This window comes from Ascaphus truei, chromosome 18, assembly GCF_040206685.1.
Source record: "Ascaphus truei isolate aAscTru1 chromosome 18, aAscTru1.hap1, whole genome shotgun sequence".
In the NCBI taxonomy this organism is placed as follows: Eukaryota; Metazoa; Chordata; class Amphibia; order Anura; family Ascaphidae; genus Ascaphus; species Ascaphus truei.
This window is the reverse complement of record NC_134500.1, coordinates 27,225,500-27,238,894: the sequence shown is the minus strand read 5'-3', so window position 1 is coordinate 27,238,894 and position 13,395 is coordinate 27,225,500. Positions and strand designations below refer to the sequence as shown.

The window sequence follows — 13,395 nt, the reverse complement described above, 5'->3', positions numbered from 1 at the left end:
TAGACAGAGAGAGACACGCACACACAGAGACAGAGAGAGACCACGCACACACAGAGACAGAGAGAGACACGCACCCACAGAGACAGAGGACACGCACACACAGAGACAAAGACAGAGAGACAAAGACAGAGAGACACGCATACAGAGAGAGACACCCACACAGACAGAGACAGAGAGAGACAAAGACAGAGAGACACGCACACAGAGAAAGACACGCACACAGGACAGACAGACAGAGACACGCACACAGACAGACAGAGAGACATGCACACACACAGAGACAGAGAGAGACACACAAACAGAGAGAGAGAGACACACACAGAGACAGAGAGACACACACACACAGAGACAGAGACACACACACAGAGACAGAGACACACACACAGAGACAGAGACACACACACAGACGGGGGTGAGAGCAGGCAAGAGACGGGGTGAGCGGTATTGTGGGAAGGCGCTCCCCCGCGCTGGATATTATATTCCAGTTTATTTGAACACGATGCGCGCTGGCCTTCAGAGTGGGAGATCACCGTTCCGAGAACCTCCCGCAGAACTCACCGGAACGCTTTGTAGATGGGTCGGGTACCAGCACAGGAAGGCGCACGGGGTGAACAGGATGAACCACAGGATGGGAGAGGCCGAAGTCCACCCACCAGCAGCATTACTGGTGAAGTAGGCCAAGCAGGCAAGGAGATTCAGGAGCAGGGTGACCGCATGTACTAGGGGGGGGAGCAGAGAAAGGGTTAAAAGTAAAATCCCACAGAGGCATGCCTCCCCCCCTCCCCCCCCCCCCACTGTAAAGTGTTATGGTCTTTAAACTAATCTAACCGCGCTACAAGCAAACACACTGCTTTTGTTTCTCTGCAAATTGTTTCTAAAACTGCACGTCTTCAGTGCGTGTGTCAGTCACGTGTCTTCTTTCCCCTTATCCCCCCTATCCGTATCAGAGAGACAATGCAGGTAGAGGGATTTTCCTGTTGAACACACAGACGTCAGACACATGGGAGCAGCAGCGCGAGGAAATCAGCCCCCTCCAAGTCTCAGCTCCCCGTGTTCCTATAATAACTTTAATAAGGATTTATTCATACTTATGGGGGAGATTTGGGGGAAAAGGCTGTAAATCACCCACATCACCCCTTAACCCTGTCACTGCCATTAGTACACTTTGCTCCTAGGAGGGAATTACCCCTTCCACCTCAGGTTCGCTGTGATATAGATATATAGTGTCATGATAATAGTTTTACGTAGCGCTTTACAGAGACATTTTGCAGGCACAGTCCCTGCCCCATGGAGCTTCCAAACTATTTTTTGGTGCCTGAGGCACAGGGAGATAAAGTGACTTGCCCAAGGTCACAAGGCGCAGACACCCGGAATTGAACAAGGATCCCCTGCTTCAAACTCAGTGCCAGTCACTGTCTTTACTCACTGAGCCACTCCTACGCCCTAATAATATCATAATATTATGTATTTTAATCAATCTGGTGCTTCAGGGGTTAAGGTTTGGGATTAAAACTCAAAAGACTTAATTGGGGGAGTGGGGGGGGCTATCACAGACGTCATACTAAAATAAAATGACATGTGTTTAGGTCATAAACGCTAACTAGAGATGACACGGTCAGCCTCAAAGAAAACTAAACGTTTGTGAATAATTACTGGTGCATTCCAGAGAGGTGACACAGGGAATGTCTTTGGTGGAAGACTATTAAAATGAGAATATCACTAACATTTAGGAACAAGACCGTCATGATTAGTCTCATTGCGTACGCCATGAGCACCTGAATCTATTGAGGTGCCTCACACGTGTGTCTCAGTATTAGAGAAGGGAAGTTATGAGGGTGTTTATATACTGAGGCAAAACGTAAACTTCGGTTGGTAGAAGTTTCTTTCTCTCTGTCGTAAAACTATCAATCTCGCATCTGATTTTACGACAGGGTTGGGCTTATGTTGTTTCAATGGGGGGGGGGGGGAAATAATAGTACATAAACCTTGGCACAGTATTGTGAAACTCAGATTTCAACAGAGGTGTGTTTTGGAGCAAACACGTGATTTCTCATATTTCTGCGCCAGTAATTTCTCCGGGAGGAAATCCTGATGTATGGTAACGTAATGTATAGAGATTTCTGTTGTGTGTTTGATCCTGTTATTTTAAGAAACTGTCCTGCATTTACTGTAATTAGGAATGTGAACTGTAATTGTATGTTCTTGTAAATCTTTTTTCTGTAATCTGAAGGACATACATACATACATATTAAAACAATTCTTTAATATGTGATGCTTTGGGGCTCTGAATGAACTGTTGCACGCTCTGGAGAAAGTATTTACATTTTCGGATACATTTTGTCACAACAGATTTTCGCGGGTTAAGTGCATAGCCTTTTCTATAATAAACAGAGACCCGAGACCCAGCAGATATATTAATTCACATAGCTTGCATAATTTCTTGGGTGGTGGAAGCGTATAGATATAATTGCTATTGAGTAAGGGGTTAATATTAACTCATTGAAAGTGCTTTGCGGAGGAGAAAGGTGAGTTGGCTAGAGTAGCCGTGTGTATTAACCCTGGTTGCATATCCAAGTCATGTGCCCGCTTGTGACAGATGGTATATGGGAACGGACTGAGGGGAGATATTGTCCATTTTAAGGGACCTGAAAAGTGGTTCAGCTTGCGAGCTCTGTTTTAACCCTTGTCCATATGCAGGTCATGTGCTAACAGATGTGCTGCGTCAGATATATAGATACACACAAGATACAATGTTGGCACTCACACATCCACAGGTAGTACAGCATCTTGCAGGTGCGCTGATAATCCGCGGGGATGTCTGCTGAGAAGTCCCTGGTAGAAGCAGGGTTTGATGGGACACTTACCAGGAAGAGGGGGCCAGTTAATTCTGCCTCACTGCGGGAAGAGACAGAGGCGAGTGAGGAGGGACAGAGACATCCTCCTGCCCGGGAAGATTTTAGCCCTATTCATTTGAATAAGTTACAATATGGCTTCATCGCTCTGGTAATTAGCACAGTGGGCCTGATGCAGCAGCACGACAGGTCCCCACAGACCAAATTCAGGCTACCCCATCACACAGAGGACACGGGACGTCCCGTGAGATTAGGGGAACGGGATCATAACAGGAAAGCTATACAGGGATACAGTGGATAAATACACAGAGGAAGGGCGCTGATCCAGGGACAAATCTGCCGCTGATTACCGGGGTCAGGGGGGAATACAGGTGTCATTGGATAATGTTGATTGGGGTTTTCGTTGGCTTCCTTTGAATTGATAGAACTATAAACTATAAGCGTATCGCATCAAGTTATAATTGAGATTGAACTTGATATGTCCATCATTTTTCATCCTATGTAACTATGTTCCCATGTACCACCCTAATGGTCTAAGAGATATTTTAAAGGATTTCTAGGTCATAAAAGGTTATCCCAACAATTCACTTGATTCTTTTAAAAGAAGAACTGATTGCCCCTTTAAAAATCACATTAAAATACAGGCAGTGCTTGAGCGCACATGTATTATATAAACTATAAATGTAATTAGGGAACATATCCCGTGACCCCGGTAATGTGTAACAGAGCGATCCTTGTATGAGAGGTTTGTGTTACATAAACCCTTCCACTGCAGTTCAGCGATCGTCTTTACATTTCATTTGCAGCAGTTTCCGCTTTTTTCCCATAAATTTTGCGATTCGGGAAATATTCACGAACGTTCTTTGGTAAGGAATGCGAGAAATTGCAACGCACTGCACCAAAGGGGTTAGGGGCTCCCCCGCACAGACTCACAGTTTATATTCACATTCTGCATTTCCTGCTCCTTCCTGTCCAGCTCAGCCGCCTTCCTGTCCAGCTCTTCCTGCTGCTGCAGGAGCCCGGCCTGGGCGGCCATCGCTACCGACTGCGGAGACCAAAGGAGGAGAGGGTGGCGGGGGGCGGAGCACACAGGGGGAGGAGGGGGATGACAGGGGCGGAGCACGCAGGGGGGGGAGGGGATGTCGGGGCGGAGCACGCAGGGGGGGGAGGGGATGTCGGGGCGGAGCACGCAGGGGGAGGAGGGGATGTCGGGCGGAGCACGCAGGGGGGGGGAGGGATGTCGGGGCGAAGCAAGCAGGGGGGGAGGGGATGTCGGGGCGGAGCACGCAGGGGGGGAGGGGATGTCGGGGTGGAGCACGCAGGGGGTGGAGGGGATGTCGGGGCGAAGCACGCAGGGGGTGGAGGGGATGTCGGGGCGAAGCACGCGGGGGGGAGGGGATGTCGGGGCGAAGCACGCAGGGGGTGGAGGGATGTCGGGGCGAAGCACGCAGGGGGAGGAGGGGATGGCGGGGGCGGAGCACGCAGGGGGAGGAGAATGTGGCGGGGCGGAGCACGCAGGGGGAGGAGGGGATGGCGGGGGCGGAGCACGCAGGGGGAGGAGGGGATGGCGGGGCGGAGCACGCAGGGGGAGGAGGGGATGGCGGGGGCGGAGCACGCAGGGGGAGGAGGGGATGGCGGGGGCGGAGCACGCAGGGGGAGGAGGGGATGGCGGGGGCGGAGCACGCAGGGGGCGGAGCACGCAGGGGGAGGAGGGGATGTCGGGGCGGAGCACGCAGGGGGAGGAGGGGATGGCGGGGGCGGAGCACGCAGGGGGAGGAGGGGATGTCGGGCGTGGAGCACGCAGGGGAGGAGGGGATGTCAGGGCGGAGCACATAGGGGGAGGTGGATGTCGGGGCGGAGCACATAGGGGGAGGGGGATGTCGGGGCGGAGCACATAGGGGGAGGGGGATGTCGGGGCGGAGCACATAGGGGGAGGGGGATGTCAGGGCGGAGCACATAGGGGGAGGGGGATGTCAGGGCGGAGCACATAGGGGGAGGGGGATGTCGGGGCGGATCACATAGGGGGAGGGGGATGTCAGGGGCGGAGCACATAGGGGGGGGAGGGGGATGTCGGGCGGAGCACATAGGGGGAGGGGGATGTCGGGGCGGAGCACATAGGGGGAGGGGGATGTCAGGGCGGAGCACATAGGGGGAGGGGGATGTCGGGGCGGATCACATAGGGGGAGGGGGATGTCGGGGCGGAGCACATAGGGGGAGGGGGATGTCGGGGCGGAGCACATAGGGGGGATGTCAGGGGCGGAGCACATAGGGGGGGGAGGGGGATGTCGGGGCGGAGCACATAGGGGGAGGGGGATGTCGGGGCGGAGCACATAGGGGGAGGGGGATGTCGGGGCGGAGCACATAGGGGGGATGTCAGGGGCGGAGCACATAGGGGGGGGAGGGGGATGTCGGGGCGGAGCACATAGGGGGAGGGGGATGTCGGGGCGGAGCACATAGGGGGAGGGGGATGTCGGGGCGGAGCACATAGGGGGGATGTCAGGGGCGGAGCACATAGGGGGGGGAGGGGGATGTCGGGGCGGAGCACATAGGGGGAGGGGGATGTCGGGGCGGAGCACATAGGGGGAGGGGGATGTCGGGGCGGAGCACATAGGGGGGATGTCAGGGGCGGAGCACATAGGGGGAGGGGGGGATGTCAGGGGCGGAGCACTCGGGGGGAGGTGTCAGGCATGGAGCACGCATGGGGGAGGGGCGTACACGCACACTACCTTCGGTGTAGGATCTATAGATGGCTGCAGGACAGCAGGCTGGGACGGTCCCACTGCTTGTACTGGGACAGTTTTGTGGCTGGGGTCTGTCTGTGAAGTCAGACACAAATATATTAAACAAATTAGAGTCATTAGAATTGATATTCAAGCGCAAATACGCAAACAGTAACCCATACACATCAGCACAGCGAGCCCAGAAGGGATTTAGTTCCCCTTAGGAGATATCATTGGATGATATAACACTGCGGTTCTGTGTGCCTTCCCCTGGATCAATATACTGTGAGTGCGGATATAGATAACGTATCTGTCGTCTAAATTTAGCATAGGTTGAACATTACATTGGTTGCTATGTAACCCAGGGGGTCTCAACAGTCCTCAAGGCCCCCCAACAGGTCAGGTGTTCAGGATATTCCTGCCCCAGCATAGGTGGCTTAATCTTCGACTGAGCCACCTGTACTGAAGCAGAGACTGATTGAGCCACCTGTGCTGACACAGGGCTATCCTGAAAACCTGACCTGTTTAGGGGGCCTTGAGAACTGAAGTTGAGCCCCCCTGATGTGACCAATTTACTGGCCCAGTAAATTCCAGCTTAGAAGAGAGGGATATATACAAAAGGTTTTAACAAAGAGGGGGACAGGGGGAGATGTCAGGACATCCTTCACTGAAAAGGTGGTGGATTTGTGGAACAGCCCCCGGGCAGAGGTGGTATTCCTGATTACTCACCAGGCGGGCACTCTCCGAGAAGGGGTTGAATTCCTCCAGATTGCCATGGCTGCCAGCGGTCAGTTGGGTCACAGACGGGTCCTGAGAGCGAGAGAGAGAATTCCTCACACACGGGTACAGTGCAATAATCACACACTTGAAGGGGTCAGCTGTTTAGGACCTTTGGCCGTGACCGACGCACCACACCTACAGCTCACCGCTGTACAATTCCACGCACTTCGGCAGCGTGACACTTAAAGATGTCGCGTCTGAGCGGCCACGGGGCTAGGAGCGCCGATGTGAGTGGCATTATACCACGGCAACCAGCTCGGCGGAACGCCACAGCCAAAAAGGTCACATTCCACCTTATATAAATACATACTGTCTTTACATCAATGCACAGAATAATAATAATCTTTATTTCATATAGTGCTGTTCTCCCAATAGTTACAGTAGTGTGCAGTACGCAGCCCGTAGGAATGTTGGACACAGTCCCTGCCCCGCAGAACATACAATATGTTTTTGGTGCCTGAGGCACAGAGAGATAAAGTAACGCGCCCAAGGTCACAAGGAGACGACACGGGAATTGAACTTGAATTGTTTACGGAGTCCTCCTCCATATGCTAATTTAGGGGTGCACCCAGTGGCGGATTTCTAAATTTGCCGCCCCTAGGTACTTGTCTGTGTCGGCCGACTCCTGTCTGCCGCCCTCCTGCTTCTTTGGTGTCCCAGCGTCAAATGACGCTGCGGACGTCACCAACGTGGCGGTGCGTTGCCATTGTGATGCCACTGGGATACCAAAGAAGCAGGAGGGCGGCAGACAGGAGGCGGACGACACAGACAAGTACCTTCCCATTAGGTCCGTTAGCGCGGCAAAATTATATGGGGGCAGACATTTTTGCCGCCCCAAAATGTTTCCGCCGTAGGCTCGGGCCTAAGTGGAAATCTGACACTGAGTGCACCAATATACAGACTTCCTCCTCCTTACTAGTAGCCCGGACACCCAAAACCTCTACCCCAGGCCTGCACAACTCGTAAAGCGAGAAGGGCCGAACTGCTCCAAGGAAAAAAAAAAATTGGGCCGCACGGGTAAAATCATCATCATCATCATCATCATCATCATCATCTCTCCTCCAGCACCTCTCATCATCATCATCATCATCCTCATATCTCCCCCAGAACCCCTCACTATCAACCTTTGCGATACTCCCCATCTATCTCTCATACCCCCATCTCCCCCTCACCCACACACATAATACTCCCTCTCCACATCAAACACACATCCCACCCCCTGCACCTCACATCCTTCTCCCCCCTGCACCTCACACCACTCTCTCCCCCTGCACCTCACACCACTCTCCCCCCCCCCTGCACCTCACACCACTCTCCCCCCCTGCACCTCACATCACCCCCCTGCCCCTCACCCCCTGCCCCTCCAATCACCCCCCTGCCCCTCCAATCACCCCCCTGCCCCTCACCCCCTGCACCTCCAATCACCCCCCTGCACCTCACATCACCCCTCCTGCACCTCACATCACCCCTCCTGCACCTCACATCACCCCTCCTGCACATCACCTCCCCCCTCCTGCACATCACATCCCCTGCCCCTCACCCCCCTGCACCTCCAATCACCCCCCTGCACCTCCAATCACCCCCCTGCACCTCACCTCACCCCCCTGCACATATCCACGTTGGGATCAGGGGGGGGGAGCGGCCGCAGAAGAGCTCAGCTGGCTGTGACTTCCCCCTCCGTCCCACGTTGCAAGCGGGGGGTGGAGGGGGGGGGGGGGTGCAAGGAGCGGGCCCTGCGCATGCGCGCCGGGACCGCGGGAAATCGCCGCCATTTTGGAGGCTTGCACTCTATGCAAACATTGGCCAGCCATAAGAGGCGACCCTTACACCAAGTGTGGCCAAATCCAGTCCTCAAGGGCCACCAACAGGTTTTCAGGATATCCCTGCTTCAGCACAGGTGGCTCAGTCATAATGACCGACTCCTGTCCTCGGGTGCCACCAACAGGTCAGGGATTAGGGATATCCCTGCTTCAGCACAAGGGGGCTCAATCAGTGGCTCAGTCTGAGCCACCTGTGCTGAAGCAGGCATAGCCCCAATACCTGACCTGTTGGTGGCCCCCCTGCCTTACACCATGCCATTATTCTTTTACTACTACAAACGCTTTGCTTTGTGACTGGCTGCCACTCCCGGAACAAACAAACCGGTTATTCCAGTGCGTGACTCAGGCGTGGGCAGGGGCCAGAAGTGTCAGAGTGACCCGTTGACAAGAGGCACGTGACAGGGGGAGAAGAGTCACTGGCACACACAAAATCTGTAACACCAAAGGGCCCTTTCTACCAAGCGCCGCAAATGTCAAAAAAGGATGTTTCTGTGTGTCTGCAAAATAGGAGAAACTGCGTCAGAATCCCCCGAGTTCCACGTAACCCTAAAAAGTCCATTAATGGCATTAGCGCAGAATTAAGTCGCTTTGTATCAACCCAAAAATGTATCCGACGCAGCGCGGACGTGTCATCATATAGGTGACACAATGTGTTACTGTCGCAGTATGGCGATTATAAATAATATGACACCAATAACTGATATTTACCAACACTCGTTATAAATAAACTATACACAGAATTCAGTTTTAATACAAAATGGTATAAATCCAGTATTCAGCGCGATGCGCCAAATCATTTCATGCAGCGATCCGCGCGTCACGTGTACAAGTCCCACAGCGACCTCACACCGCGCACATTTTGTGATGCTGTGTTACTTTTTAGTGCTGACATTGACGCACAAAATTTGAAAATAATATTGCAGTACGCAGGCCCCTATGTACACCTATACATCACAACCTGCCCAGCGCGCACGCCGCTCCAATTAGCAGCAACGCGGGACCTAACGGAGAAACAGATGCTGCCGGGATAACGGACGAGTTTCAGAGTTTCATGTCTCCCTAATGCTTTCAAAAAAAGTTTTGATCCTACGCACCTGCCAAGAGTAAAACACCCTTTTCCTAAACAACTTAATCTTGTTCTCATCCTTCGACTAATGTAACCAAGCTAACGGCAAACACTGGGCTGCTTTTACTTTTCAGGAAATGAATGACAAATTATATTTCTCTGAACGGGGAACTATTTGTCAATAAGAAATTTCCTTTCCCCTTATGCCCCCCCCCTGTCCTTATCAGAGAGACAATACAGATAAGGGAGAAGGCTCAGTGAGTAAAGACACTGACTGGCACTGAGTTTGAAGCAGGGGAGCCTGGTTCAATTCCCGGTGTCGGCTCCTTGTGACCTTGGGCAAGTCACTTAATCTCCCTATGCCTCAGGCACCAAAAACATAGATTGTAAGCTCCAAGGGGCAGGGACCTGTGCCTGCAAAATGTCTCTGTAAAGCGCTACGTAAAAACAGGCAGCGCTATACAAGAACAAACAATAAATAATAAATAAGGGGGGGCCCCAGACGTCAGAGGGAGCAGAGCGAGGAAATCACCCCCTCCCAAGTCTCAGCTCCCCGTGTTTCAGTAATAACTTTAATAAGGATTTCATAATACTTATTTATTATTTATTTATTTTATTTATTTATTAATAAAATATTTTACCAGGAAGTAATACATTGAGAGTTACCTCTCGTTTTCAAGTATATCCTGGGCACTTTCTTATAGGGGGCAAATATGGGGTAGAAAGGCCTCTCAAGGCGGGATAATCGGATTTAAAGTGTGGTAGAAGGAATGCACTTTCAAAGTAGCTGCCATCACTACTTCAGGCGCATCTTCAGGGTGGAACGCGCACGGATTGGAAACAGAGGTGTTTATAGGTGCTTCCAATCACCGCATTGGACATGCGCCCGACAGGTCAGCGGGACACTTCGGTACATTAGTGGGACTGCCGTTGTAAACGCCTTGCCCCGATTAGCACAGACGCTGATCTTTGACTTGGGTTGGGCTGCCAACAAACGCCTGGGACGCTCCTTCAACACACCTGGTGGCTGCTGTTAACAGGATGGGGTGTGGGCCAGGGAGACGGCATTAACGGGGCCAGGTGTCACCCGTCTGTCCCATAGCACCCCCTACAAAAACACTTCATTCCAGTGAGAGGATCTGGGGTCTTGGACCCTGACAATTATTATTACACCGCATTAAATATTAGCAGCGGGATCCCAAACACCCCCACCCCTCCCCCCCCCCACATTTTTTTTTTGTAGGACCGAGCTACAGAAATCAACAAGACATTCCAAGAGCAGCCAAAAATATAACTTTTTGTAGAGAATTTAACAGTAATTTGCTTCCTTAAAACCAATCCAGCCATGCAAATAGCAAAGATTTTGCTAGTTTTTTTTGTTTTGTTTTTAGCGGGAGAGGAATTTATTACTTTTTTTCAAGGCAATACCAGACTGCACCTTTAAATACAGCGGTGTGTGTACGTCAGTCTCCGGCAGACGAACAAAACGCAACATTTTGTCAACAAATAAAAGTGGGAGCAGTCCAATGTCTCCGACAGGGCCGCAAAACTGTGCCCTTCCCCATAATCTCTTAGCACTGGGGTGCGCAAACTGGGGGGGCAGGGTGCGCAAACTGGGGGGGCAGGGTGCACAACGGTTACAGAGGTCCGTGCTCTTCCCCAAGACCCACACACTATCTCAGCTCCCACCCCAAATGCCATTGTTTGCCCACTTTAAATGGACCCCCTCAGCTTAACTATGTATTTGTAACCAAGTATTTGTCATCATAACTGTGCCCAGGACATACTTCAAAACGGGAGGTAACACTCACTGTATTACTTCCTGGTAAAGAAGAAAGTAGAACGATCCAGGGCAACTTCGGATTTCTTTAGAAAAATTTATTCAGCACAAAAAGTGTTTTTGTGCTGAATAAATTTTTCTAAAGAAATCCGAAGTTGCCCTGGATCGTTCTACTTTCTCCATTGCTGGGTGTTCTAGGCAGATATCCCTGAACCAGGAGCACTGGTCTCAGTATCTTATTTGTTTATTGTGGTGTGCAGCTTCTTGTTATATTACTTCCTGGTAAAACATTTTATAAATAAACTATTACCCACTGTCCCATTAAACCCTTGTACTCACTGCAACCCAGTTTAAATCCCTTCTGACTCCCCACACCCCCAAAATCCCACTTTACATCCAACCCCCTCATCCCAAAAAGCCCTCCCTAGACCACACACCCAAATCCCTCCTATCCCTCTACACACTCCAAATCTCCCCTCACTACAACCCTAATCTCAATACACCCTCCACACATCCGGACTTCCCCAACACACCCCAATGCTCCCCTACACCCACATGCTCCCCCACACCCAAATCCCCCAACACACCCAAAATCCCCAACGCTCCCCCACCCACCCCAAATCCCCCAACACACCCCAAAGATCCCCCCCAACCCAAATCTCCCATACCCCCCCCCCCCCCCAACATTCCCTCCAGTAACTACGGGTCACATGCCTCCCCCTTGACCCCGCCCCCACCGTTTCTCCCCACTTCCTGATTCACTCAGGACTCGGTCTCCCCCCGTCCCCTCTCTTCCACCCCCCGTCCCCTCTCTTCCACCCCCCGTCCCCTCTCTTCCACCCCCCGTTCCCTCTCTTCCACTCTCTTCCACCCCCCGTTCCCTCTCTTCCACCCCCCCGTTCCCTCTCTTCCACCCCCCCGTTCCCTCTCTTCCACCCCCCCGTTCCCTCTCTTCCACCCCCCCGTTCCCTCTCTTCCACCCCCCCGTTCCCTCTCTTCCACCCCCCCGTTCCCTCTCTTCCACCCCCCCGTTCCCTCTCTTCCACCCCCCCGTTCCCTCTCTTCCACCCCCCCGTTCCCTCTCTTCCACCCCCCCCGGGCGGTGCTGGGTGAGCCTCTCCCCCCGGTTCCCGGGACCCCCGAACCCTCGGCATTAATACCTGGAAGGGGTTGACCTCCACCGGGTCCGCGAACGGGTTGGTGTCGTAGGCGGACATGGTTGCGAGCGGCCTAGAGGGGGGGAGGGGAAAGGGGGAGAGAAGCGCGGAATCTCCGGTACCGACTCCTCTCAGGACGGGGAACTTCCGGGATGTGACGGGGCAGTGCGCGTGGAGGCGGGGCCTGCCGCGCTGACAGGCGCGGACAGCCAATCAGAGGGAGCTAAACTGCCCGGAGGGCGGTGTCAGCGAGATGACGGACGGCGTCTGCGATCCAATGAGCTTGGGAGGAGGGCGGGGTGTGATTGACTGTCTGACAGGAGGCTGAAAGAGGCGGGGCCGGGATTGGCCAATAGTCTCCTGTGATGGGGGCGGGGCCAACGCGGCGAGCAGATCTTGAAGGGGCGGGGCTTTCAGCAGGTGAGGCCGGCGGCGCCCTCCACTGTGACGTCACTGAGAGCAGCTCTGCCCCCTGCCGTCACTAAGGTGACATTACACAGGTCTTATTATTTTGAGGCTTCTATGCAATATCCGGTATTTAATTCATTCCATTTTTTTATTCATTCACTTTATTCATTATTATTATTATTAGTTATTATTTAATCTTTGTTCATCTTCTTATGAATAAAACGGAAATAGCTGCGTTAGCCCAGTTGCGATAGTGCAGAATAAATGAGTACTTCAGTATTAGGTGATTGTATTGTATGTCTTTATTTATATAGCGCCAAAAGTGTACTCAGCGCTTCACAAAGAATACAGTACGGGGAATTATAATAATACAATAAGAGCAGCAAAATCAGACAATAGAAAAGGAAATCCCTGCCACGAAGAGCTTACAATCTAAGGCTTGGTCCCCACTGGCTACTGCAGCGCTCGCTATGGCGGGCGCTGCAGGGACAAGGGCCGCCTCAAAATGGGTCCGGGGCCACAGCGCAGCACGGCGAGTTTTTCTTCCAGACCTGAAAATTGAGATGGACACAGGAGATGGAGCGCTAGGCCACGCCCCCCGGCGGTTCAGCCAATGAGGGCGAAACTGTCGGGTGACATCATGGCCGTGCCCCGTCACGCCCCTCCCCCCCTGTCTTTCCCCCTGCAGCTCACTGCAGGCCGGGGAATTCGGCTGCACGCGCCGCCAGCCTCGCAGACGCACGTGCAGCGCAGGCACTGGGGCCGTAGCCTAAGAGGTTGGATGGGAGACTTACAGAGACAGCACATGAGGG

At 52.8% G+C, this 13,395-nt stretch overlaps 1 protein-coding gene across 1 annotated transcript in view; it reads right to left on the bottom strand.

Moving 5' to 3' along the window:
* SCAMP2 (secretory carrier membrane protein 2) overlaps window positions 1–12,347 on the bottom strand; it is a 17,620-nt gene extending 5,273 nt beyond the window's left edge. Inside the window, 8 exon segments of the mRNA XM_075576153.1 lie at window positions 559–581; window positions 583–719; window positions 2,765–2,831; window positions 2,833–2,891; window positions 3,786–3,897; window positions 5,579–5,668; window positions 6,302–6,382; window positions 12,179–12,347. Coding sequence (XP_075432268.1) covers window positions 559–581; window positions 583–719; window positions 2,765–2,831; window positions 2,833–2,891; window positions 3,786–3,897; window positions 5,579–5,668; window positions 6,302–6,382; window positions 12,179–12,235 — 626 coding nt within the window. The 5' untranslated portion in view covers window positions 12,236–12,347.
* Between the last annotated feature and the right edge of the window lie 1,048 nt (window positions 12,348–13,395).